Source organism: Zingiber officinale, chromosome 7A (genome assembly GCF_018446385.1).
Source record: "Zingiber officinale cultivar Zhangliang chromosome 7A, Zo_v1.1, whole genome shotgun sequence".
Taxonomy (NCBI): Eukaryota; Viridiplantae; Streptophyta; class Magnoliopsida; order Zingiberales; family Zingiberaceae; genus Zingiber; species Zingiber officinale.
In genome coordinates, this window is record NC_055998.1 from 8,154,142 (window position 1) to 8,181,660 (window position 27,519).

Genomic DNA, 27,519 nt, shown 5'->3' on the forward strand with positions numbered 1-27,519 from the left:
TATAATACTCAATTGGACACTTGATTTAACCAAATTTGACCTATCTTAGTTAACTGACCCAAGTTGACAAATTAAGTTAAGCAAAAGGCACATTTAACCTTAATTTTGACCTATCAGACTTGATCAAATTGATCATTTAATCAAAATATTGGATTTGGTAGACCAGATTATTCAATGTGATCGACCAGAATGCCCAGCCTAATAACCATTGATACCTTCGTGAGATCAACCCCACCATGTGTCATGCATCCGATCTTCACACCTTTGGCACTTGGGACGCCTCCCTAGCGCCCGAGGGTTTGTGTGTCAAGATTGTAAGACCAAGAAAGCTAAAAGAGAACACTTTTCTCCACGCCCTTGTTGACTAAGTAGAAATGTATAAGTCATAAAGCTAGATTTCAAGTAAGCTTTTTTATTACAACAAAGTTTACTAAACTTAGAAGCATGAGAGAATAACTTCTCTATATTTGGATTTAAATTTACTTCAATATGAAGCCAGTGACCAACAGACTAGATCAGTTAATCTATCAATAAAAATACGCATGCATCATCTTTGGATTTCTAAATATCCACAGTTTACAAGGTACAACAAACTTTGGTCAATGAAATATTACAACTGTCACTAATATTTCTATTTGCAACAGACATTCAAATATTCAGATGAGATGCCATCGGAAAATTGCATAGAATGAAGTGTAAAAAGATTGAGAAGAATTAGCATAAAAGAATACTACAGTAGCTATGAAGTTGAATGGTGAAGTGGCTCCATGCAACCATTAATGCTTATTGACCAAGCTTCCTCCATATTGAGCCTTTGGGTGCTGCCAGACACTTGACCCTACCGAAGAGGAATCCTGTCTTCGGAGGGTTACCGTTTACAAGTGAGTTCTCATATATTTCTTTGCACTCTTGCACCACCTAGACAAATAAGCAAACACATCTTACCACCTTGAATCTTTATATATATTTAACATGTGAATCTTGGCAAATGATCCTGAAATCTTATTCTGGTATAGAACTTGTATTATATTCTCAAAGCTCTAGCTAGTAAAAACCGAATGCACGTTTAGGGCCAGCATATTGTGACATATTTTGGATAACCAGCTATATATAGAGATATCAGGATTTTCATATCTAACAAAGTTAGACGGAACCAGCACTGATACTTTTCAATATTACAATTATGCTATATAGATTGAACCGATAGATAACAAACTTGAAATTATAGGTTGCTCATGAGACAAATAGTTCATTCTGGTTGTCTAGAGTATCATTACAATGAGTGCACAATTTTTGACTAAGTAAATAATCAGAATAAAAATGAAAAAGATTATTACCTCCTTGGCTTCCTTCCGTGGAATACCCTCTCGTAATGCAACAAGTTTTTCCACAACTTCAGCCTGCATGAAATGTATATAAGTACAAGAAATATATAGCTACATGGAGGACACAAATCTAACTTGAAAACTCCAAGAAGCTCTTAGTTTGAACTACTAATAAATGGCATAACAATTGCCAATTCAAGTACGAAATTTTAAGATAAAAATGATTAGATGAGAATATTACTGGGCAATCTGCCTGATGCTCAAGAATATTTGTGTATATAAGGGTAAAACTATCCAGGCTTTCAGCTGAAGCCAGCTCTCTAAGATCACTCAGAATCCTCACTCTGTTTTCAACTTTCTGCAGAGAAATAAGTATGATTAGACAAAATCAGATAAACCAAAATGATAACATGTAAAAAAAAGTTTACATGAAAGGTGACAGATTATTATTGAACAAACTAAATAAAGTACATAGAAACAGAATACATACTGTTAAACTGAGATACTCCCTGAAAAAATCCATAAGGACCTCTTCATCTAGTCTCATCCTCTCAATAGTTTCCTCTCTAATATAATTTTTCTATCAAGGCAATCATAATACTTGTAAGATATTAGTGCGATCACATCTAATTTAACAAAAAGTACTATGGTAAGTAATCTAATAGAGCATATTGGTGCAACCTGTGTAAGCAAATGATCAACATAAATCACAATTGTTTCCTCTAGGCAAGCTTCCCCAAACCTCCTAAATGATCTGTCTTCAATATACCTAACAAAGACAAGCTTAATTTTAAAAAGGGAGCAAACTCTAGAGTAAGCACATATAAAACATGAAGAATTTGTTTTTGTGCATAATCAAAGTCAAAACAAGTTCTACTGCATCGAAGTGGACAAAGTCAAAAGGTACGTATTTGCACCTGAGGTGCTCCAAAAAGAATCACATAGATATGATCAGAAATGATGATTGGCTATCATTCATGGACAATACTGAGGTATTGTTTGTGAGCCATAGTAGGAAACAGCATAATGAAAAATAGCATTCTGTGAATATTGTACGATAAATAATACTGGCTAGAGAATTTAGCTAAGTAATGGAACTAGTTTGCATAAAGAAAAAGGCATGACTCAGATATGCCATAGAAAGTTTCCTTGAAATTCAATAGTTGGATAGGAATAAACAAATAAAATTGTTAAACTGACATAAAGCTGTATAGATGCAGCGGAAAAGAAGTCAGGAATAGGTTAAACAATAAAAATAATAATTCAGTGAACCATACCACCTAAATAATCCGCAAGAAAAAGAAGGCATACATTTTGATGTCTCCAAAATAATCACCAAATGTTGCGACTAAATACTCTGTTACCAGGCCTTCATACCAATCTGGAATTGACAAAAGCAACTTTGTGGTGGGCATATCAATCAGCTAATAAAAGAGAGTTGACTAGAAAGTTATGAAAACAAACACCAAATTAGGATCATATCACAGATTATCAAAGGTGTCACTTGTTCAATGAAATCTGAGAATTATGTGACTATACAAGATCAATTTTCTAAAAACTCAGACAACTTAAAAGAAATGATGCGTAATAATTGAAGTAAACTATATGTAGATTGTATGCAATAATGTCTTGAAAGCAAGATATGAAAGGACAACCAAAAATCAACTATACACCATAAATTTTAATGACATTAAGGCGCATTGAATGATGGTGGCGAGAGTGACGGGCCATATCTCCAAACTAATACAATGTACATTAAGAAAGATGAGTTCATATGTTACAAAAGACAACAAAACATACCTTTCTGGTAAAGCTTAACAAGCAACTCTTTTACACCAGGATCTTCAAATATTACACTAACAGTTTGAATGATGGCTTCCTTCAGTGTTACCAATAAGAAGAAAGCAAACATGTAAATGCAAGATACTCCAACGACTATCATACAATTAACAATCCATCAACATGTATAATGAAAAAAAAAATAGTAAGTCGAAAAGGCCATACCAATTGTTCAGTCTATTTAGACTAATTAATCCCTTTGAGAACCATCATCTAATAATGCCAAGGGTATACATTTTTATGCTGTCTTCATCTTTTATACACAAACTTAAAAACATTAGACTAGCTAATCTCTTTGAGAACCAGCCATCATCTAATAATGCAAAGCATTTACATTTTTATTCTATCATCATCTTTTATACACAAACTTAAAAATATTATATTGTCTTCCACATACATGTCCCTACTTGCTCAGTAGCGTGTAAATGGGGACATAAAAAGTCAACACATACCCATATAAAATAAACAAAACTCGAGATCCCAGGTAGTGTATCATTTCTTACACAGTGCAGCACAGCTCATAAAGATGTGATGTTAACTTATCTCGACAATAATAAGAGCATGAGTAATAAATAATAGGGTTATTGTATAGTGGATTTAGTCACACGTTGGCATATATAGGGTTAGATTGCCATTAATCCTATATAATGGTATATAGTGATCTAAGATAGAAGCAATACGATCTTTCCTATCCCCAAACGCAGCCTATTATTAGAGCCACCCTTTTATGTTAGGGTTTTTAGAAATGTCTTGATCATCTTCCCCCTTACATGTCTTGATCATTTTCCCTTTGTCCATGTCTCAATTACCCTATGCTCCGCATTGGATTCTCACATGTGACCAAATTCATCACCTCACATGAAAGAGTAGGGCTTATCTATTGCCAATAATTCCACTTTTGTCCCATGCACCAAATGAATTGCCATCAAGCAGCACTCGCTTACACTGAGCAGCTTGGGCAACAATCCACTGCACCATTCTTTGACGCATGTCAAGCACCTCTCACACACCACTCATGAGCACACCACTCATGTTAATGTAAGTTTTTGATGTTTAGGTAAAGCGTTTTAAGTTAGGATTACTTATGTATCTAATATACATATGAAGTCGTGGAGGCCTTGGTTGAAATACACATGGAGACAACTTGGCGTGGGTAAGCTTGGTGATGACTCGATGGATCAAGATTTGTAACAAATCTGAGAAGATATAATAGAATATTTGAGGGACTGTGGGATGAAGAGCATCAGGCTAGACGAGGCAAACGAAGCAGAAAGGATGACACATGGAGTGAGCCGAGGATTTTGTGCATTTGAGGGACAAATAATCTGCTGCCGCTGGAAGATGTTCTAGTGGTAAAGACAAGCCGCAAGGTAACTCTTAAATGAGTTAAGAGTTGAAAGACTTGCATCTAGGAGAGGGTATTTAATGATCTAGTTAACTAAAGATAGTCTTTAGTCGACTGATGGCTAAGTCGATCAAGTAGTCAACTCAAGCTATCTTGATTAGCTAACAAACAGAATGTTTCAATGTATCAGTTTGTGACTGAGTCAACAAAATAGTTTGTCACTGATAGTGGAATTCCAGTCAATTGTTGACTCAGTCGAAAAGGTGGAGATAACCATTAATCTGACAATGGAGAACAACAATGGTCTCATGATCCAAGGGCTACACTAAACTAGTCGACTAATGGTGGAAAACAGTCTCACTAAGGTAGTCACCGCAGATTGAGAACTGTTGCAATTGGAAAAATAGTCAACTAAATTGATAGTGAATCCAATCAACTAATCGATGACCGAACAATAGAACAGTCAATGAAGTTGAAGATGAATGTAGTTGAAGGCTAACTATATATTTTTCTCATCGTTTAGGCTTTTTTGTGCATTCATTCTGTTAACTCTTTAGCTTCTACTTGCATTCATCTTGTGAAGAGAATTTTAAGAGGTTTCTCCACATCCAAAAGAAGTTTGATAAAGAGAGAGAGCTAGTAGGCTTTCAGAAGTAACTTGCCGAAGAGTTATCGGCCGTAGAGTAAGAATAAGGGTTATTAACCATATTACATCAAGGTGTTATTATTTGATTTCTTGTCTTGTTTATTTCTGTTGCATTTTGTATTTAATTGTCCTTGCTAAGTCAATAGAAAATTCTTAAATGTTAATTGCAAGAATAAATGCTATTTACCTGCTGTTTCTAGTCGTCTGACAAACCTACTGTCTTAACAAGTGGAAGCAGAGTAAGAACGCTCTCAAACTGTTGACAAAGCAATTGATTGGAGAAAAATTTTCAATTTCATAGCTTCAAGGGAACTTTAGCTCATGAAAGAGGAAGATGACTTTCTATTTCTGACTCGATGACAGCATGGCAATAACTATAGAAGAAAGGTATTTTTTCCTTTAGACAATGATGGATAAGTGTTGTGTCTAGGTTAACAAAGAAGCAAAGGAAAAAAAAGATAGTCTTTGATAGAAAAGAAAAATTGTCGCTTGAGAATGCATGTTTTGAGCCAGAGCAAGAAATACACAAAATCAGAAGTACGCAAGTGCTAAAGAATTATGGGAGAAAGTGCCAACAATGCATGAAGGAACCTTAAAAGTCAAGCTTGCAAGGAAAGACTACTATGAAATCAATTGAGCACCTTCACAATGCAAGAAAGAGAAAAGGTAGCTCAAATGCATGCTGGATACAAAGAGTTTGAACATGAATTTATAGCATTGAAGATGAAAATTTAAATGGGGATTCATAACACACTCAACGCTCGATGTAAGTACTATTGATTAATTATTTTCACAACACGCTCAACTAAAAAGGAGTTACTCGGGGAGGCTTCAAGGCTAGCGATTCTTAGAATGATTAAATATATTTTCTCCTTTCTAATATTTTTATAATCCTTTTCTTGTAATAAATAGGTTCTTCACCTTTGAAATTTGGCCAAGAAGGAGAAAGTTAGTGGTACTTTTTGGGAGCGATCACTACAAAACATAGACTATGGATTAGGACTATGGACAGCTACTGAACCACGTAAAATCTGTTAGCGATTATGTACCTTTGATGTTATTGGCCCTCTCTAGCATGTCTATAATCTACTCAATCCTATCCTAACAATTAAGACAATGTGTTAAACCTATATGTTGTGTTAAGTAGGTGTCGAGTGAATGTTACTTAACAATGGATAAAGTCTTAGTCTGTCAAGGTTTGATAGACACTTTGTAGTTGAGAAATTTAATAGGTGTTAGCATGGATGAAGTTTAACAAGTGTTAGCCAAAGAAAGTTCGATAGGTGTTGGCAGACGTTGAAATCTTGGTGGATGAAAGTGGGCATAACACTGGGTGAGTGAAAGTCTTAGCGAGTCACAATTAACCTAAGGCTAGGCATGTGGAAGTCCTAGCAGGTTAAGTTGGACTTAATGCTTGGTAAGTGAAAGTTTTGACGGTTTAAAGTTGATTTAAGGTTTGGTAAGTGTAAGTCCTAGTAAATTAAGGTTGATCGACACCTAGGATGAAATACTAGAGTGTAGGCCTCTTAGCAAGGGGAAGTCTTAATAGGTCATGGTTGCTGCTACTAGGCCTAGAGGAAGTTCTTGAGACAAGGTCTCTTGGCACGAACATTCCTAGAGGCAAAGTGTCATGGCAAGATGAGGAAGCCCTAGATGTGTCACTTCTTGTGAGGAAAGTTTGTGTTAGATGAGAGTGTATGAATAACTTATAGTTTGGGTCTTAGGTAGACTTCACTAAGAAATGACTCAGCCTTAGAGTTGATTAGAATTGATCTAGTCTACCGAAGGTTGGATTAGAAAGTTGAATCAAGCTACTTTGCCAACAAATAGAATGTTTTTATTTACAGGTTAGTCGACTAAATAATCAACTAAGGCAAGAATAGTTAATTGGTAGTTATTTAAGAAGTTAAAAGAAGACCATTGATCTAACAAAGATTTGAAGAAGCTGTCAGATGGTCTACTAAGTTAAGCTACTGACTCCTCAAGTATCAGTTGAGAAGTAAAGTTGAATAGATGCAAGTATAGCCGACTTAGCTATCTATTAATACACAAAAGGTTGGAGCAGTCGTCACAACATCATTAGATTGGGGTAAATTGGCAATCGACTAATTAGGCTGAAAATAACATGTAATTGTTCAGAACAAGAAGGCAGATATGAGGAGATTTTGACAATATTCTTAAATAATTGAATGCAATGTAAAACAAGTAACAAATGAAAGCAAGCCAAAAGAAGAGCTCCAATCTTATGATTGTTCTTATTGTAATTCATTGCATTATCTTTGTATTTTCTTTTTCTTGTTCACAAATAATAGGAGATTGTAATAGGTTTTTCCATCTTCAGAAGGCATTTGAGAAAGTGAAAAAATAGAGAGATTTTAGGAGTGACTTATCGACGAATCATACATTGTGAAGTAGAAACTAGAGATTCTGAATCACATAAAAGATTAGTGTTAGCATTGCTCCATGTTTGTGTTTTGTTTGATATTCCACTGCATTACTAATATAATTGTAGACATAGAAAGATATGCAGAAAGTAGTAAATGTTAAAAGTGATCGATCAAATAAGTAGAAGCTAAAGAGTTAAATACTGAGTAAACAAGAGAGCTCAAGACATCAGAAAGAGAAAGATATGCAGTAAGTAGTAAGTGTTAACCTTCAAGTGCTCCCCTTAGTCCTTTTATAGGCTTTATTCATCTTCAACTTCACTTATTATCCTGTGGCTCTATATCAAGTCCTACCTCAATTGACTACTTCCACTATTAATCGATTTATTGTACCCCATGGGTCACTAGATCATTCCGCTTTACCTAGTCCGATTAACGACTTTCTCCTGCTTTTCGACACTATGAGTTAACCAACTCTAGATTGGTTGGTCAATTGTCCAGTTGATTCAACCATGAACTTAAACATTCTGCTTGTTGGCTAATCAACTTGAGTTGTTTACTTGGTTCACTCAATCATTGGTCTATTGAAGACTAACTTTAATCAGCTAGATCGTCTACTATTACAATCCTAATGGTCAAGTCTTTGCCTAAGTTTTTGCCCTATCCCAGCTACAAATATGTTAACTCGTCAGGTTACTCTCAAATCACTTAAGAGGTACCTTTCAGCTTTGTCTTTACCACAAGGTCATCTTCCATCACCCATTAGGTTGCTCATCCCTTGCATAAACTGAGCTTGGCTTCACATGTCATCCTTAACAGTTCGCCTACGTAGTTTGTCTCCGCCAGCTCCACAGCATCTCAATACTACTCCTCTCATAGTTCCTTAGATGACCTATAATTGATATCTTATAGACCTCAAGCTATCAAATCATCATCAACGTTTGTCACACCAAGTCGTCTCCATGTCTATTTCAACCAAGTCCAACACAACTTCATACACATCAAATACATAAAAAATCTTAACTTAAACTCTTTAGCCAAATATCAAAATTCATGATTCCAATCACTAAGGGCACAATTACACAATAGTCTCCCCATCTTTTTGGGCGGTCGATTGCTCGCTATCACTAGATTGGTAAGTGTGTAACAATCGACTGATGTTCAGTTTCAGGCAGGTATTAATCAAATATTCAAAGTTTCAAATTTTGTTCAACAGTCAATTAATCGTCAAATATAGTACGCAGTCAACTTATATATTGCAAGTTTGAAGCAACCATACTCGTTTGAAGATCCTATAAATGTTGCATCAGCCTTCGTTTTGAAGCAGAGAGCTTCGAGAAGAACACCTCCCCTTCTCCTTGATTCATGCAAGAAGAAAGGAGGGTTTTTTTCCTAAGAGATTTTTCTTGTCTTTGATGCTGTTCTTCTCAAAATCTATAAAAGATTTCCGTTGAAAGAGGGTTTTCTACCTCCGAAAGGTGTCCAATACAGAGAAAATTAATGCTGGTATCGCTAAGACTCTAGGCCTTGGATTAGCAATCTTGGAGACTATGAACCAAGTAAATTATGGTGTCGTTATTGTGTGATCTGACTGTTATTATCATTCCCACTGAGCACTCAAAGAAATTCAAGCACGTGATAAATGAAAAATGACTCGCTATTCAATGCATCTAGTCTCAAAATGGAGGTAAGATGAACCACATGCGGTAGGTAAGGAAGAGTCTCACACGTGTGTGGGTGGTGGGTCGAATTACATGTTTCTTGAAGATTGATGGAAATAGCAAGGTAGAAAAGAATTTAATTAAATTTCATCGTGAAAAGTGCACCGAATCATTATAAAACTAACCAAGATATCTCTGCGAAATTATAGAATTCAAGAAACATGAATCATAGGTTATTGGATGCCACAACTAATAAAAAAATTATTTTCTACCAGTAAGTTCTTGCTTGTACAGAAATTGTGAGAAAACTCTATCAATTTAAGTAATATGATTGGTTGTATGGCTTGCCTCATTCATATGTTAATTATCTGAATACTTGCACGTGTCGTCGAATAGATGGTTAAAAACAAAAATGAGACCCTTTTAATCATAAGCTACGATGCATAACATTGAAGCTCAATTAATTGTGGTTAATTGAAATTCACAACAAATATTTCAGAATGATCCATATGATATTTCAAATATAAAATTAGAGAAAAAAATCATGGAATTGCATAACTTAAATTCACAGACCTTGGCAACATCGAGGAAGCCCTTACAAGTGTCTTCAAAATTCACCTGCAGGACAAGCACAATTTTCAAAACAATATATATACCAACAAGTTAGTTTTAATGCAATTACATGAAAGGATCATCAGATCATGCAAAAACAATATAAATAATTATTTCAGTGGAGTAAGTAAAATTTACTCATGCTAACCTGTTCAGCATAGTTCTGTGGAAGAGCTTCAATTATGCTATTACTGAGTTCCATCGAAAGTTCATGGCATCGCAGGTTGTTGTTGATCTGCAAATGACCAAAACCTAGGATACGTCAGTTCTACTGACAATTAAGAAGAAAGATAAGATATTTAAGCAACACAAACCATGGCACATATGGGTTCCAAACCAATCTCAGAAGCTGGTTCTTCAAGCCTATGCCTTTCTGCTGCTTGAAAATCAAGCATAACCTAATCATAAAGAAAAAGATAAAATCAGATTTTTTACAGAAGTAATACAAGAAAAAATAAAGAGCATGGAGATGAAAGGAGTATATCAAAAGAACATGGAAAAACAGTCAAAACCTTCTACAGGGCAAACCAAATATAATCTCCGTCATTTTCATCCTCTAAGGTGACTGACAAAAGCAAATCTAATAAAATTCTATCACATCTAATTTAGCATTATAATAATGCGCTCATATTTCATAATAGGCCCATGAGAACTATTTGTCTTATTGTCCGAGCTCTTATTTCAGTCAAGGCAATTGTAAAAACTAAAACCTATTTATTAATTGTGATAAAATGAACATAAAAATGAGCATTGGTTAATTTCCCTCGTAAACTAAATTATTCCTTTATATCCCGTATATATTCTGCTTTCCATGCTTCTAAAATAAGCTATATGTAATATCGTTTATTTTCACACAGGTTTTCACCTACAATTATACTGTATCATTTAATTAGGATGAAATTATCCAGCATTTTTTTCCTGATTTTCCTATTTCCTTTAAAAACAAATTAAATGCATTAACTTTTTTTTTTTAAAAAAAAAGTGTTTTCCTAAATTATTTCTAGAGAAAATAGTGGCAAAGAACAAAAGTTCTTAGAGAAGTCAAAAAACAATGATCATCATATTTAGTTAGTGAAACAGTTATGATTCAACTGCAGTGATGGCATGTTCAAAAGACAAGAAGCTCTAGCATGGCTAGAGATTTTGAACCTTAATCCATAATGCCGTATAACTAAATATTAAATGAAAATCTAGCATATAATCCGTAACACCCTATAACTAATCATAACTCTAATTGTTATCAACAATTCTAACAGTAAATTCTAAAACGACAATTTAGTTAGAAGCTTGAGTTAGTTAATTTAATATTTTAAAACAATTCGCTCTTTTGTTTCCTTACATGATATATAGAATTTTCTAGTTATATACACAGATAGATAGATATATAAATTTGTATATATATGTACACATCGTATGACTTCTTTATGTATTAATTCAAATATGGGATATAAATCGAAATCTGACCAATCTAATGATTTAAACTACTTGCCTGAATAATTGCAAGTCCTGTACGGTACAACATGATATCAGTGCTATTTTCACGAACAACCTGCACTTGCTCCCCCAAGATTCTAAATAAATCAACAGCGGCTGGTGTATACAATCGACCATCGTCTGTCTTCTTTGGTGGTTGTACCTTATCTGCCTCGAGAATATTTGTGTACCATTTCTATAGAAGAAAAATCATTACTAAATTTCTCCCAAGAATAGTATTCACCCAATAAGCAGAAAAGTGCACCTTTGTTGTTTGCTGTGTCCTTTCAATGTATGCATTCATTAGTGGATCCATTGCACCACTTTCAGAGCATACTTGAGAAAGGGATTCATCAACACCAAGGCCAATCAGATTATCTTGATACTCAACAACCCACCCAGTTACCTGCAAGAAGGCAATTCAAATAGACATTTAATCAATTATATATGAAACTGAAGGAACCACAAACATTTGGCAACAGGCCTATACATTAGAAGTAGATGTAATCTCATCAAGCTTTGTACCTTCAATATCTCCAAATTTGTCAATGTATTTGTTCTGTCACTAAGCAATCTAAGCATTTGAATAAATCTTTCAGTGTAAAGATTGACCATGAGTTGGAATATTTCATATCTGGAAAGAAAAAAAATGATACATCAAGATATTAGGTTAGAAATTAAATCAACTGAAGACAGTGATGAATAAAATTAATAACCAATGGATATGGCTAATAGATTTGATGGAAAAGAGAGATGGTATACAACAACAATCAAGCATAATCTCACTAGGTGGGATCGGCTATATGGATCATTCTACGTCATTGGGCTCTATCCCCTACTATATCTTCATTTGTATTTAAATAAATTTTATCTTATTTTATTATTGTTAACCAAGTCTTTTTTTGTCTTCCCCTTCCTCGTTTGATTGCAAATTTATCATAGTTTCACATCACCTAATTGGAGTATTATTGATCGTCTAAATACATAATTGTACCATCTTAAACATGTCTTCTGGAATTTTCCCACAATAGATGCAACCCGACTCTCTCTAATATTTTCATTTCTTATCCTGTCTATCCTTGCATGTCCGCACATCCACTTTAACATCCTTATCTCTACAACTCTCATTTTTTATTCATGTGCTCGAGTTATAGTCCAACATTCAACTTCATATAACATAGTAAGTTTAATCGTCGTTTTATAAAATTTTCCATTAAATCTTAGAGGTACTTTACAATCACAAAGAACATATCCATTTCTACCGTCTCGCTTATATTCTATGTAACACATAGATGTGTGCATTTCATATAGGTTTTTTATCATAATTTGGCACATATCCTATCCCATTTTATATGTAAATATTTCATGTTTTCATCTTTGTGTGCTTCATTTTGTTACTTTTAGTTCGGAGAGCTGCTCTATGCTTGTTTTCACTTATAGGATGTGAATTTGGAGCTAAAATAGAGCATTGAACATCAAGCATCATTATCAAGCCAAACACACAATGCGTCCACAAAGAAAAAGGATTCAAAAAGCCATCAAATGAAGTTTGAGCAAGGAACACGTTTCGGCAATGTCCCATGACATAAATGTGCTCATACAGAAGAAAACGGATGCAAAACAACCCCAAAACACCTCCCAACAGAACCCACCACGGGCACTCGTGCTACTGGGCATGGCCCGTGGCGGAAATGGGTGTTTTCCCGAGCCGAACATAGGCGCCCATGGCGGGCTCTGCCTACACTGCCGACCGAATTTCGAACGATCATAACTTTTAGCTCGGTTTGAACCACGGTTCGTACCATATATTGAAATGTAGATAATTTCAAGATCTACAACTTTGCTTTAGGGTCCAATCCGAGAAAACCAAATCTAATGGTAAAAAAAAACAGTTTAGTGGAGTCTTGTAAATCTGACAGATCTACCCTGCTCGACCCAAACTGACTTAACTTCAAATGGTCATAACTTTCGACTCGGTTGGAGCCAGGAATCAAACCATATATCAAAATGTAGATATTTTCAATCTCTACAACTTTGATTCAGGGCCAGCTCAAGAAAACCGGATCCAAGGGTCGAAAATCCCATTTTAGTGGAGCGATGTAAACCTACATATCTGGATCACTTGAGGGGAGGTATAAAAGGGTCAAGCAAACCCTTGCTTGACCATTCTTGGACAAGAGAACTTCGTCCTCCTTGAGAGAGGGTTTCCCCTCTAGGGGAAACCTAGAGCCATCATCTTCATCCACTCTGGCAATTAGTTGACCTCCAGCGCAAGGGAACCACTCCAAAAACACCGGAAATTTTCTCCCTAAGCATCTCTCTATCTCTATTCATTGTTTTCAACTATATGAATGCTTTAATTTGTGTCTTTGGATTGTAATTCCTTTGTTATGGAGTAGTTCTCATGGTTCTAGGATGTAAGGAGTAGTCATTTTGTTATGTGAACATCTTTTCGATTAATCTATATGTTTGTATGTTTCTTGTTTGATGAAATGTGTGTTTATGGTCCCGATCTACCGTATTAACCTGATCTCGACGCCTAAAGCATAAGATTCATATCCCACGAGGATTTGGGTATGAACCGAAAGGAGAACTAAACCCTCCAACCCGTAGAAAATCAAGACGCGGAGAGTCGGATATGAAAGTGCAACCCAGTTTGCTGCGAGGGGCCCTAGGCCGTCATAGAGCTTAATGAATCAAACCTAATCCGTTGTAAACAATGATTAGGGTTGATACGCTGTTGTAGAAGCAAAAGTTCACATCGGATACCATAGGATGGTCTATCTACATAAATATTCATTGAGGATAGGAAACTAAACATAGATTAGGTGTTTACAATCATTTGGGTGAAACCAAAGTCCTAGAATTGCCTTCACCACTGAACCTTATGTGATCTTTCTGCCTACTCCCTTTGACTACTTGCCTTCCCTTGACTCTCTGCCTCTCCCTTAATTCTCTCGTGCTCAACTCTCTCCCTCTTTCTCTTATTCTCTTTCTCTCTTGTTCTTGTCACCACACACCCCCATGATCATCTAGATAACTTGCTTTATGAACTTAGCTAGTACTTAATCAATAGTTCTGTGGATTCGTTCTTATTATTACTTGACGACACTCCCGTGTAGTTACGAATTTATCACATCGGGCATCTCTCTCAATCCCTCCATCCTTTTACAAAAATAATTATAAATACTTAAAACTCTCAGTTACACAACTCGTCATCTCATATCTTAACAATTGTCTCATTATATCTAATGTTGCTAAAATTTCATATATTGTGTTTACTCTATTAAGCCTAAAATCTTTCACTTCTAACATTTCCCATCAAGACTAAAGTTTAGCATTTACTCTTTCACGTGCTTCATCTACCAAAATAATATTATCTGCAAACAGCATGCACCGTGGTATTGTATCTTAGATGTGTTTAGTGAATTCATCCATGATTAGTGTAAAAAGACAGAGACTTAGAGTTGATATGTAATCCTATTTTTATAGGAAATGTTTCGGTTAATCCGCCCGAAGTCTTCACTCTTGTCACTACAAATATCTTTAATTAGTTCAATATACGATATGCTAACACCTCTCTTTTCTAGAATTCTCCATATAATTTTCCTTGGAACTCTATAATAAGTTTTTTCTAGATTGGCAAATGTCATGTGTAAGTCTTGCTTTTATTCTCGATATTTGTAATTAATTGCTTGAAAAGATGTATAGCTTCTATTATCGACCTTCCAAGCATAAATCCAAATTGATTTTCGGAAACCATAGTCTCCTTCCTTAGTCTTTTCTATTACTCTTTCTCAAAATTTCATAGTATGACTCATTAGTTTAATATCCCTATAGTTTGTATAATTTTGTACATCTCTTTTATTCTTATATATGAGGAACTAGAGTAATTACCCTCCACTATTAGACATTTTTTTAGTTTTCAATATCAAGTTGAATAACTTTGTAAGTCATTTAATACTTTGTTTTCCAAGGCACTTCCATACCCATATGGTTTAACCGCTTTTCCATTTTTCATCCCATTTAAAGTTTGCTCTACTTTTGAAGTTTAAATTCTATATTAAAAAATTAAATGTATATACTCATTTGACTTACTTAAATTACTTAAGTTAAGTTGGTCATCTAAACCTTTATTAAAAAGTCTTTTATTTCATCATCGTTTACTAGTACCCTATTGCATTCATCTTATTTGGATAAAATTTCTTGTCTTCGTCTCTCTCACTTTAGCTATTTTGTAAATATCTTTCCCTTCTTTTGTATTCAATTCGATATAAGTGTTCAAAAGTTTCATTCTTAGCTTTATTCTCTACTTGTTAAGCATTTTTCTTGGGTAGTATATATTTTTTTAAGCTTCTCTCGGTCTTACAAATATATAATTCATTATTGGTTGTTTATTTTTTCTTCACTTTCTCATGTAGTTTCTCATTCCACCACTAAGATTTTTTACTAAATGGTATACGTCCCTTTGACTCACCGAGTACTCTTAGCTACTATTTTCAACTTTGATATCATGTTATCCAGTGTCATATTCGAGTCGTCATATATTTCTCCAAATATTTGTACTTTTGTTCTCTCCTTAAATATATTTTATTTCCATCTTTTAACTTTCACCACTTAATTTTAAGAGTCGTGCATATTTTCTTTCTATTAATACTATACTTGAAGTGTATATCTAATACTATTAACTTATGTTGGATAATTAAATTTTCTCTAGAGATGATCATACAATCTTTACAAATCTTTGTATCATTTTACCTAATCATAAGAAAATCAATTTGTGATTTATTATTCTCATTTTTGAATTTGACCAAGTGTTCTTCTCTTTTTCTTAAAAAAATGTATTAGCTAATATACGGTCATATGATATTACAAAATCCAATATCGTTTTCCCCTTTTCATTTCTTGTTCCAAACTCATAGGGGACCCTATCATATTCCATATTTTTCACCACTACATAACCATTTAGATCTATTAATATCATTTTGGTTAGCGGAATATTTTGTAATACCTTATATAAGTGCTCCAAAATTAGATTTGGTATGTTCATCTAATCCTATGTATATATGATAATTATATTAATAATTTTTTTCACCACAAAACTATAATCCTATCCCTTTTCTAGCTACTTCTACTACATCTTTTAGCGAACTATCGACAATGATACCCACTTCATTTTTTGTTTTACTCTTTCTTGTGTACCATAATTTAAAACCTGAATTTTCTATCAACGTTACATTCTCTCCTACCCATTTTGTCTCTTGGAAATAAATATTAATAGTATTATTCCCTAAAAGCATGTTTGGGCAGAATGGAATGGGGAAAATTTTCCATTAAAATGTGATCTGATTCGGTTCCTTCGTAATTCCATTTTAACGATGGATGTGACAATTTAAAGGGAAATATTCATTCAAAGGACTAACAATTTTCATTTTACATATTCCAAAGTTTAAAAGGGGAAAATCTTCATCCTCTACTAAATAAATTATTATGAAACATATATACAATATTACATATCATTTGTCCCCATGGTAGTGGGTGACAGATTTGCTACAATGAGGCAGGGATCAATTCTCAGCGAGTGTATGCCCTCAGGGAAAAAACTCCTCCCACCCCCTTAGCCACTTGACGATCGACTATAAGTTAACTCCGTGATTTACCTCCCTTCACATAACCTAGGACGGCCTATGAGGGGCATCTGAGGTGTACGTAACCACCTTTTACTACAATATTACATATCATTTTAAATATAAAATAAAAATATACAAGATAGTAGACTTCATAAAGCCTAGAGGTTTCAGATGAGTCAAGTCATGGGTGGCCTAGCACATGGCATGGTTTGGGTAATTCTAGGATGGCCCAACCCCAACCAGGTCATTAGGCATAGATCAAGCATGCATGGGGTCTAGGTAGAGTCGTGCTTAGTCCACAGCCTTTTTACAACTTAATTAAATTTGTAATAATATTTTAATAAAAATTCTTATTAACTATCAATATAAAATATATTCTTAAAATATTTTTTGATTCAATTACCAAAATTGAGTATTTTACGTAGAAATAATATTCTCACTTTTTTATGATCAAAGATACATAAGAGATAATATGGAAATTATCATGGGAATGTAAAAACAATTTATTCTGAAATACCAAGTGAAAGTAAATCTTTTTTTTTAATTCTCAAAAAAGTACATATTTTACTTGGATCTAGATCAATATGTATCATTGGAGTACATACACAACTTTCTTGAAATACAAGAAGACAACTAGGCAAATTAGAATAAATGTAGAGAAAAAAATGAATTAAAAATATTCTCTAAAGATACTTATTTTCCTGGAGAGGTAGATAAGATATCTAGGCATTGAGGTATTTTTATACCATCTAAAGCAGTAAAACTCTAAACAATAAAAAAATGAAAATTTAGATATATGTCCAATGGATCACACCCTTGAAGGAAAAATATTTCATTCTTATTCACATATGAAACAATTGATGGCATAAATTTAGTAACATTTTTCCTCAAGATCTCTTGTAGGAAAGGGATAATGTCCATCTTAGAGCTGTGAATTATATCTTCTATGGAAATGGCAAGTCAATTAAAGAAATTTCTCACACAAGTATTCAATTAGTTCACACTTGTTTAATATTAAATTGGGATCTAGAAAAGAATAGTTCTCTAAAAGAAATTTGTGCTTCCTTGATTGAGGTAAAGTGAAATGATATCATTTGAGAAGTCCAACATTTCATATATCTAAGAAAGATATGATAAGAAAAAGTCAGTATTGATTAATGGATGAGATAGTACAAATATCAATCCTTTTTACTACAATGTTATCATTCAATTACTTAACATCAAGATACTATAGGTGCATTGTAAAATCAAAATAAGTCCCCAGAGCTATGGTGCTGCGGTAAGACATCTAGGTTATCACCCAAGCATTCGCGGTTTGATCCTCAGCTATGGCGTATTTGTAAGAATTTTTCCTCTAAATGGAACGCGTAACCAAAAGATGTTGGGCTTATAGGCTCCGCGCCGTGTGCGCTTCCCGATTTACCCTAATGGCCAATGGAAAAATTCCATGGGACTAAGCCGGTCACCCCAGGACTAGTCAATGAGGCTAATTGGGTTTATCATATTGTAAAATCAAAATAAGAATGGCAATTCTTAATAATTTGGTCATCATCCAATTTTTCTTGAATGGATTCATTCAATGGGTTAAAATATAGCATGATAAAATGTAATAATCTCAAATAAGGATTTGTTGAGTCGCATGGAACTATTGCCCCTAAAATAATAAATTTATATTCACTTTGCCATTATATACTATATAGTCGAATCCTATTCAAGAAATAGTTAGTACTTGGCAATTTTTTGGTACTTAAAGTACATAACTCCCTTTTAATAGATAAAAATAGGAGGATTTATAATATGATCGATGCTGGTATTTTTTTCTCCATCACAATTATTGAGAAGGAACATCTACAATGATTAGTCTTGGACAATTTTTTTTGTGTGAATAAGCAAATTCCACTTCAAATACAATCTCCGTAAGAAAATTGATATAGAGAGAGAGAGAGAGATAGAGAGTATATGTTTTGATGCCACATACCTCATGAGCACGTAAAATATTTTTTTCATTTAAAAATTTGTTTAGATTTAACATTGTAACACAACCCCTAAACCCTAAAAGCAAAACCCTAAATGAAATAACTGCAAGCTAAAAAAATAAACAAAAAAAAAATTACGCAGTGCGCAACATAACTTTTGTGTGTGTGTGTGTGTGTGTGTGTGTGAGAGAGAGAGAGAGAGGGAGAGAGAGAGAAGAGATCAATTCAAATCTCATAACGTTAATTGACAGAGACTGAGAGATCCAAAAACCTCATTATTTCTTAAATTCACATATCAAATTCAAATTGAATTCAATAGAAATTTCACTCATTTTTTCCCATCAAAAAAGCTTTAAAAACTTTTAGGCCTCTAAATTTAGAGTATCCTACCTTCACGTGGTTGGCAGATTCATGACTAAAGGTGCACTATTGCTTGCAGTAGTAGCATTTTTTATCTCGTATTAACAATCGAAAGATGGTAAACAACAACGAAGCCTTTATCCTAGTAAGTGGGGTCAGCTCGATTCTTCTACGTATTTCATCCCCAACTATATTCTCATCTATATTTAAATGAGTTTTATCCTATTTTAACATTTCTAACCAAATATTTTTATTTTCTCCCTCTTCCTCAATTAATATGCATATTTGTCATGGGACTTCTTCTTACACTTATGAATTCTACATAGATTGAGAAATAAGAAGTTAGAAAAATCTCTTTGATCTTCCAATCTCAATAGGTTTCACTTATCTATCTTCCAAAGGGGGAAAAAATCTTTAAGAGTTATTTATGGATCCCCAAGAAAGTGCTTGGTTTCTCCTAATAAATCAAGTGTATCAAGCTGCCCTAGCCACAATCCAAGGTGTAGAGGTAGGGGAAGTAAATTAAAAAAAATAAAATCTAGTTGTAAGAAATCTAATCAAATTGAATCTGCAAGAACCATGTCCATGATTGAGAATTGTTTAATTGTCTTTCTTTGAGAAAAAAGATAAATATAATCAACAAGATAACTATTTATAAGCTTAGGAAAAGACTTAATTTCTTATCTCATATTTGCTTTTCATAAAAAAGAACGAGTTCAAGTAGAGGGTTTCTTCAAACAAAAGGGGGTGAAATATATTTTTATTTTAAATAAGTAAAAATGATTTAATAATTAAACACTAAAAATCTAACAAGCCAAGGCAAGATTGGCATAGTTGTCTCTGGGATATAGCTACAATCAGGTCAAGGTTTTGCAATTTTGTTTTGGTACAAGCACGACATAATAAATCATGTTCGGCTCAACGTGGCATAAACCTCTAGCGGGCCTAATAGGTTGGAGATGTGCAATTGTGGCCTATTGACACAACTAGAGAAGCTATGCAGATTGGACAAACTAGACCACTTGGTCAAATTGATCAAGTTATGTGAGTTACAAAACTCGAGTGAGTTAGATAAGCAAGACGAATTGCACAAACAAAGGGGCTCGGTAGACAAAGTGAACTGCTGGAAGGTTGGAGTAGTCAGATGGCTAGATTGGTCAACTAGATAGGCAGAATAAACAAGTCAAGGGGTTGGGCAAGTTGAACGAACTAAAAGGCTGAGGCATGTCATGCGAACTAAGTGTTGAATTGGTTACCCAGATCAAAAGCACAATGTGGCCAAATGAGCTGAATCAACCTGTTGTGTGGAATGTGCAAAGTCGACTAAGCAGGCAAGAGGGACTGGGCAAGCTTGAGAGACTATGTGGCTAGAGATCTAATGAGCTAAGCATGTAGGATGAACTAACCATGGATAAAGACTCCTTTCCCTATATATTTTCAAAATTAGATTCTAAAAACTCCCTTCAAATTGATTTTACAGAAAATGTAAAACCCCTTATTGCAAATAGCTTCAATTTTAAAACTTCTATCAGACTTAGAATTTAAAAATGAGAGTTATTCTCTTTAGATAGTATATTGATAAACTAGAAAAAATCAAGCTTTACACGTTTCATTCTCTATGAAATAAAGAATCAGGATTAAAGAACAAAATGCATGTTAAGTAAGAGTATCACAAACTTAGTCATCAACTATTTAAACTAGATAAGCTCATATGTAAATCGACCGTAGATATTTTATTTCTACACTCAACCTAGCTACTATAATTTACTCTCTTCCAACATATCAAATTACTTCCAAGTAAGACACAGTAGCCCAAAATAGCTCTCTCCTACATGTGAGAGCTAGCAAAATCTACATCTATATAACGAAAGGAAGAGAGAAGGCTCGAGTGCAAGGTGCTACAATTGAGAAATCTTTAGTTTTATGAGATTTCAAAAACATATATTTATAGATGGGTGCCATAGGTAAGAATTGAAATATTGCGTTGAGCTATGTTTTCACCCATGTTAACCGACATGACTCGAAATTAATTAAGAGAATAAAAGATGAATGACATGGAAATATAAATTATATTGTTACCCTCTTTAATTATATTTTCATGCACATCTCTCCTAACTCCACTTTGGACATTGTGCTCACTCTCCTTTTCCTTTGACCTCCACATTCGGAGACTTGAGGCGATTTATAAATTTGGTTAATATTACGGATGGTTGCTCAAAGATGCTCAGCGATAGTTATGGAGACGATTTCTACATAGTCCATTCAATTTATTTTCCTTTACAGCATAATTGGTTACTTATACATTTTGGTATTTTGTATGCATGAAGTCAATTTGTTAGTCATGCCATGGGTATAGTAGAGTCATTGTTTTGAGACAAACATTTTGTTAACATTCCATTTAATAGTGTTTTATATTCATGATTGAGTCCATAGTTTGCAAAATCGCGATCCGGATCGTAGGATCGTACGATCCTACGATCCGGAAACCCAAAATCGATCCAGGATCGTGCAGAATCATTTTTGCAGTAGGATCGCAGCAGGATCGGTAGGATCGGTAGGATCGGAGCAGGATCGGTAGAATCGGAGCAAGATCGGAGCAGAATCGGAGTAGGATCGGTGGAAGCTTTGAGAGGTCATAACTTTTGACTCGGATTGAACCACGGGGCCTATAATATATCAAATTAAAGCTCGTTCAGAGATCTTTAATAAATTTCAAAGTTTATCCTTAACCATTATCTTTTTTTCATCTTATTAGAGTTTTAAATTATTTAAATATATGTTTAATTATTTTTGAGTTAGTTTTTTATCAATAATATTCTGTCATTTATTTTTCTCAAAATAATAAGTTTTTTGATGTCTATTGTCTAGTATTGTGTGACATCAACCAGTCTTTAGAAAATTATTTCCGACATTCATATTTGAATCAAAGGATTCAATAGCTTCTGTTATATACGTTAGATGCTTTGTTGACATTTAAATTGAATTATCTTATAAATCAAGGAAATATTTTTGACATTGTATGTGTTATTATTATTGTGTTAATAGATATTTTATATTCTTTCATTTTATGATATAAAAATATAAATATTATTACTATGCGAGACTGATAGTTGAATTACAAGTTAATTTAAATTTGTACATGTAGTAATGTAATTTGATGTGTTGAGTGTAAATAATTGCATATATATACAAAATTAGTTATTTATTTATATGTAAATGAGTTTTTTAGGTATTTTTTCTACTTATTAATCATGTATGATAAAATTTTAAGGGTTTTTGGTAGGATCGTACGATTCTACGATCCGATCCTGACCCTAAATCGATCCTGCGTAGGATCGCGATTCTACAAACTATGATTGAGTCAATTGTACCCTTCTTAAGTATTATTTATGATTTTTGATGCAAGGATGAATATTGTCCGAGCAGGGAGGCTAACTCTCATATAGGGATGGAAGTTTCCAAGTCATGACATATATATACCATCAAATTGTTTCCTATTTAGTTTAAACATCATCTTACAAAAGGAAGAGCATCAGAATCATCTTTTGCTTACATTTTAATTTGTTTTATCATATTTTTATCCATTCTATTTATCTCATTATATTGTTATATAATCATCATTATTTGTTAAATTGTTTCCAATTTAGTTTAGTCATTGATACCCTTAGTAATGACCTCACCTTGATTCAATATCCTATGCCTACACGGCTTGTCCACACTAATATCACATGATCCAAACCCAAGGAGCCAATCTCCCGAGATGGGCCGGTACATTAGGTTGATCTCTCGAGTTGAGTCTTTCTGAGAGCTCTCCCCTCCGATGTAGCTACCCAACCTCCCTATTCTGAGCACTCTAAGTTCCCTGGCTCGGTCCATTCCCGAGCAATTATTGGCCACTAGCAGACGTGACCCATGTTTATCATTTATGTAGATAATGACTAGTAACAGTTGAGCGGTTAGTATTAATGGAGGCGGTAATAATTAATGGATCTACTTTCGAGAAGAATGTTACTATGATCTCCTAGGTCACTCTGAACCTACACCTATAAATACCAAAGTATGTTGGTATGCAAATATATGATGGATTTTTGCTAGAGGACTTTCTCTCTTATTCTTATTCTCTATCATGTAATGCAATATACTCTCTTGAGCATCAAAGAGGATTTACATGAATCATTCTAGTGCTCCCTCATTTGCTCACTTGTGTGTGGATTGGACCAAGCAATCCGAGTTAGAGTATGTTGTACACATAGAACCGAACTATGTCAAGTGGGACCAAGCTAGGTCAGGTTGAACTGAGATGGGTCTAGTCGAACCGAGTCAAACCGAGCTGGATTAGATCAAACCAAGACGGATTAGGTAGGATTAGGCAAAACTAAGATGATCTAGGTCAAACCGAGATGGGTTAGGCTAAACTGAGATGGGCTAGGTAGCATTATTATCTCCCCAACCTCATAAGTTCGCCCAATTTGCAAGATCGACTTTCTTATACTCCCTCCCCAACCTCAATGGCTCGCCTAGGTTGCGGGATCGAGCATTGATCTATTTCTAACCTTAACCCTCTATTTACTTTAAAAGATGGAAAGGGAATGGAAAAGAATTGATGGTGAAAAAAAAACATAGGGAATGGTAAGACAAAGGAAAGAAAAGTATCCAAAAGCGACGGAAAGGGAAAAAGAAAAGAGAAAAAAAAGGTGAAAAAAAATCGTGCAGAGTCGCTGGTCTCAGCCGCGCGAGGCCACTGCTTCGCCCCCGTTGGTCCGGTGGCCGTGCGAGATCGCTGCACCGAACGGGGCCACATGCAACGGTCACGTCGCAGCCTCGCGCAAGGCTGTTGACCACGAAAGTTCACAGCCTCACGCAAGGTTGGGTCGTCAACCGAGCAAGTTTGCAGCCTCGTGTTGGGCTATCGGCCACGCGAGTTTGCAGCCTTGTACTTGCAACCTTGCACTAGGCCACCGGCCGCACAAAGTAACTATCTCGCGGGTGTCGCTAAATGCGGTGGCACTAGTCACCGTGCGAGAACTCTTGCAAGTTGGGTTGGAGAAAAGAGTGAGTTGGAAGGAAGACGAGGGAAATACTTTTCGTCCGATTTGGGTGAATTAAAAAAAGATCAAAAATTAATCCGCGGACGGAATCATAATTTCGTCTACTCATCTAGTAAACAAACGAAAGAAAATAATTCAACCTTTTTTATGAAGTAATAGGGGAAAGTTTTCCACTATTTTTATTTCCATCCTCCTAAGTAAACAGAGCCTAAGGGTTTGTCCAAGGTCTTGTGATCGAACCTCATTGTCTCCCTAAACTCAAAAGTTCATCCAGGTAGCGATATTGATTTCTCTTATTCTCTCCCAAACCTGAGAGGTTCGCCCAGGTCTTAAGATTGAGCTTTAATATCTCTCAGATTTTAAATATTCGCCCATCACAGGATCAACTTTCTTATACTCTCTCCCTGACCTTAGAGGCTCGCTCAAGTCACAAGATTAAGCTTTAGTCTTTCCCTAAACATAGAGGTCCGCCAAGGTCTCAGGATTTAACTTTATTGTATCCCTGACCCTAGAGTTTTGCCAAGTCATAGGATTAGCTTTTCTTATTCTCTCTTAGATCTCAAAGATTCACCTAGATCTTCAGACTGAGCTTTATTATCTCCAAATAGGTTCGCCCAAGTCGCTGCATCAACTTTCTTATATTCTCTCCCTAAACCTCAAAGGTTCCCCCAAGTCACAAGATTGAGCTTTATTCTCTCCTTAAATCTCAAAAGTTCGCCCAAGAGCTTGGGATCCCAAGTCGCTGCATCAACTTTCTTATATTCTCTCCCTAAACCTCAAAGGTTCCCCCAAGTCACAAGATTGAGCTTTATTCTCTCCATAAATCTCAAAAGTTCGCCCAAGAGCTTGGGATCCCAAGTCGCTGCATCAACTTTCTTATATTCTCTCCCTAAACCTCAAAGGTTCCCCCAAGTCACAAGATTGAGCTTTATTCTCTCCATAAATCTCAAAAGTTCGCCCAAGATCTTGGGATCGAATTTTATTGTCTCCCTGACATCAAAGGTTCGCCCAAGTCACGTGATCAATTTCTCTTATTCTTTCTGAGATCTTAGAGGTTTGCTCATATCCCAAGATTGACCTTTTTTATCTCCCCAACCTTAGAAGTCTGCCTAGGTCATAGAATTGGCTTCTCTTATTCCATTCAAACCCAGAGATCCACCTAAGTCACGGGATTAAGCTTTATTTTTTTCCTTGAACTCAAAGATTCGCCCAAGTCGCAAAATCAAAATTAATTCTCTCTCTAACTTTGGAGGTTTGCTAGAGATCTAGATATTAAACTTTATTATCTTCCTGACCTTAGAGGCATGCCTAGGTCGTGGAATCGACTTCTCTAATTCTCTTGAGACATCAAAGGTCCATTCAAGTCTTAGAATCAAACTTTATCATCCCATGAACTTAGAGATCAACCTAGCTCGCACAATCAACTTCTCGTATTCTCTCTCATACCTCAAAGGTCCACCCAAGTCATGAGATATAACTTCCCCTTTAGCTTCAGTAGCTCTAGGGTCGAGTTATATATATTTCTCTTGGGCTTAAGCAAGCTCTCCCGTTATCCCCATGGCTTTAAGGTCGACCTCTCTACGATAAGTAATTTTAAATTACGAGTCATTTCAATGTTCATTTCTTATTCAAAGATCACATATTCCACATTACAAAATATATTTGAGCACAAAGGCCTCAGGAAGGACACTCATCAAAGCCCCTGCACCATGCCAATAACTTAGCCTTAGCTTCCATCTCAGTTGTGGTTCCAAGGATGTCTCTACGTCATTTCTTCTTTCTAGTCCAGCTCTACCATATCAAAGTCACCTTACCTGTGATTTTGAATTTCTCCCAGATGTTAGGCAGGCAACTGACTTGAGCACTCTAATCAAGCTCATACATCTCAACTCCTTGACTCGACTTAAAGGGAGACTAATGACACCCCTAGTAATAACCTCACCCTAAGTCAGCACGCTATATTATATGGCTTCTCCATGTCGACATCACATGTTCCAAACCCAAGGGCCAACCTCCCAAACAAGTCGGTACATCAACATTTATAAGTTAACTTCCTGATCTAAGTTTCTAAGCAGCTCCTCGAGCTCCCTATTCCAAGCTACTCGAGCTCTTCCCTCTGATGCACTGAACTCTCCAAGTTCCCTGCTCCAAGAACTCTGAGTTCCATGACTTGGCCCATGTAGTTATTGGCCGCCTATAGATGTGGCCCATGTTCACCATTTGTGTAGATAAAGATACATAACAGTCAAGCAGTTAATATTAATAAAGGTGGCTATGATTAACGGGATTAATTATTAAAATAGCTAAACTATCCCTACTTTCCCGGAGGACATTACCATAATCAAAGACTTTCTCTCTCTTGTTCCTATTCTTTATCATTGAATATACTTTACTAACTTAAGCATCGAAGGAGCTTTGCTGAATCACTCCCATGCCCCTTGACACTTGCTCACTCATGCATGCCAAGCAATCCAAGTCGAAGCCCATTGTAAAGGTCAGATCGAGTTGGGTCAAGTCAGAGCTTGGCGTCGGACCAAACTAGATCAAGTCCGAACGAGCTATGTCAAATCGAGCTATGTCAGCTCAGACTATGCCTCCCCTAGCATCTGCCTTCATGACAGACCTTATCGCATAGGTCGGCTCATGCCTCCACAACATTTACACCATCATCTTTAAGATCAGCATCCGTCTTGAAATCCACTTCAATAGTAGCAAATTTCCACCATATCATCATCGGACCAAACAAAAAAAAAAGAAGAAGACATTGCCAACATCTTTTAATTGCATTGTAATTTGTTTACCATATTTTTTATGCATTCTATTTATCTAATTGTTTTATTTTATAATAATCATTACTTGTCAACCCTTTATATCAGCATAATACCACTAAACATATGAGATACTGGTTTTTGGAGAAAGATATCAATGCCATTATCCTCATGCAAATGTTGAGCTTAATTTTATGAGAACTAGAACAAAATGTCTAAACAATTCTTTCTACACTTTGAAATTCCATAAGTAATATGCAAACTCATACATCAAATTATCTCATTACTAGAGAAAAATTAAATTAAAATGAATACACCAAGGTCTATGGTGGTAAGTACTTTAATACATTCTCTCCAATGGACAAGATTACTTCAATTTAACTCTTCTTGTCATTTGTTGTTGTCTTTCATAGGCAACTTCATCAACTTATATCAAAATGCTTTCTTTCATA

At 35.1% G+C, this 27,519-nt stretch overlaps 1 protein-coding gene across 1 annotated transcript in view; it reads right to left on the reverse strand.

The window, feature by feature from the left end:
• Nucleotides 1-525: 525 nt before the first annotated feature.
• The window catches only part of LOC122000896 (exocyst complex component SEC6), a 58,803-nt gene continuing 31,809 nt past the window's right edge, over nucleotides 526-27,519 (reverse strand). The window contains exons 14-26 of the mRNA XM_042555392.1: nucleotides 11,811-11,919; nucleotides 11,551-11,691; nucleotides 11,302-11,481; nucleotides 10,127-10,210; nucleotides 9,961-10,047; nucleotides 9,774-9,818; nucleotides 3,126-3,204; nucleotides 2,637-2,706; nucleotides 2,007-2,094; nucleotides 1,816-1,905; nucleotides 1,567-1,683; nucleotides 1,338-1,400; nucleotides 526-918 (exon numbers count right to left, since the gene is read on the reverse strand). Coding sequence (XP_042411326.1) covers nucleotides 784-918; nucleotides 1,338-1,400; nucleotides 1,567-1,683; nucleotides 1,816-1,905; nucleotides 2,007-2,094; nucleotides 2,637-2,706; nucleotides 3,126-3,204; nucleotides 9,774-9,818; nucleotides 9,961-10,047; nucleotides 10,127-10,210; nucleotides 11,302-11,481; nucleotides 11,551-11,691; nucleotides 11,811-11,919 — 1,288 coding nt within the window. The 3' untranslated portion in view covers nucleotides 526-783. The remainder of the gene's footprint in view (nucleotides 919-1,337; nucleotides 1,401-1,566; nucleotides 1,684-1,815; nucleotides 1,906-2,006; nucleotides 2,095-2,636; nucleotides 2,707-3,125; nucleotides 3,205-9,773; nucleotides 9,819-9,960; nucleotides 10,048-10,126; nucleotides 10,211-11,301; nucleotides 11,482-11,550; nucleotides 11,692-11,810; nucleotides 11,920-27,519) is intronic.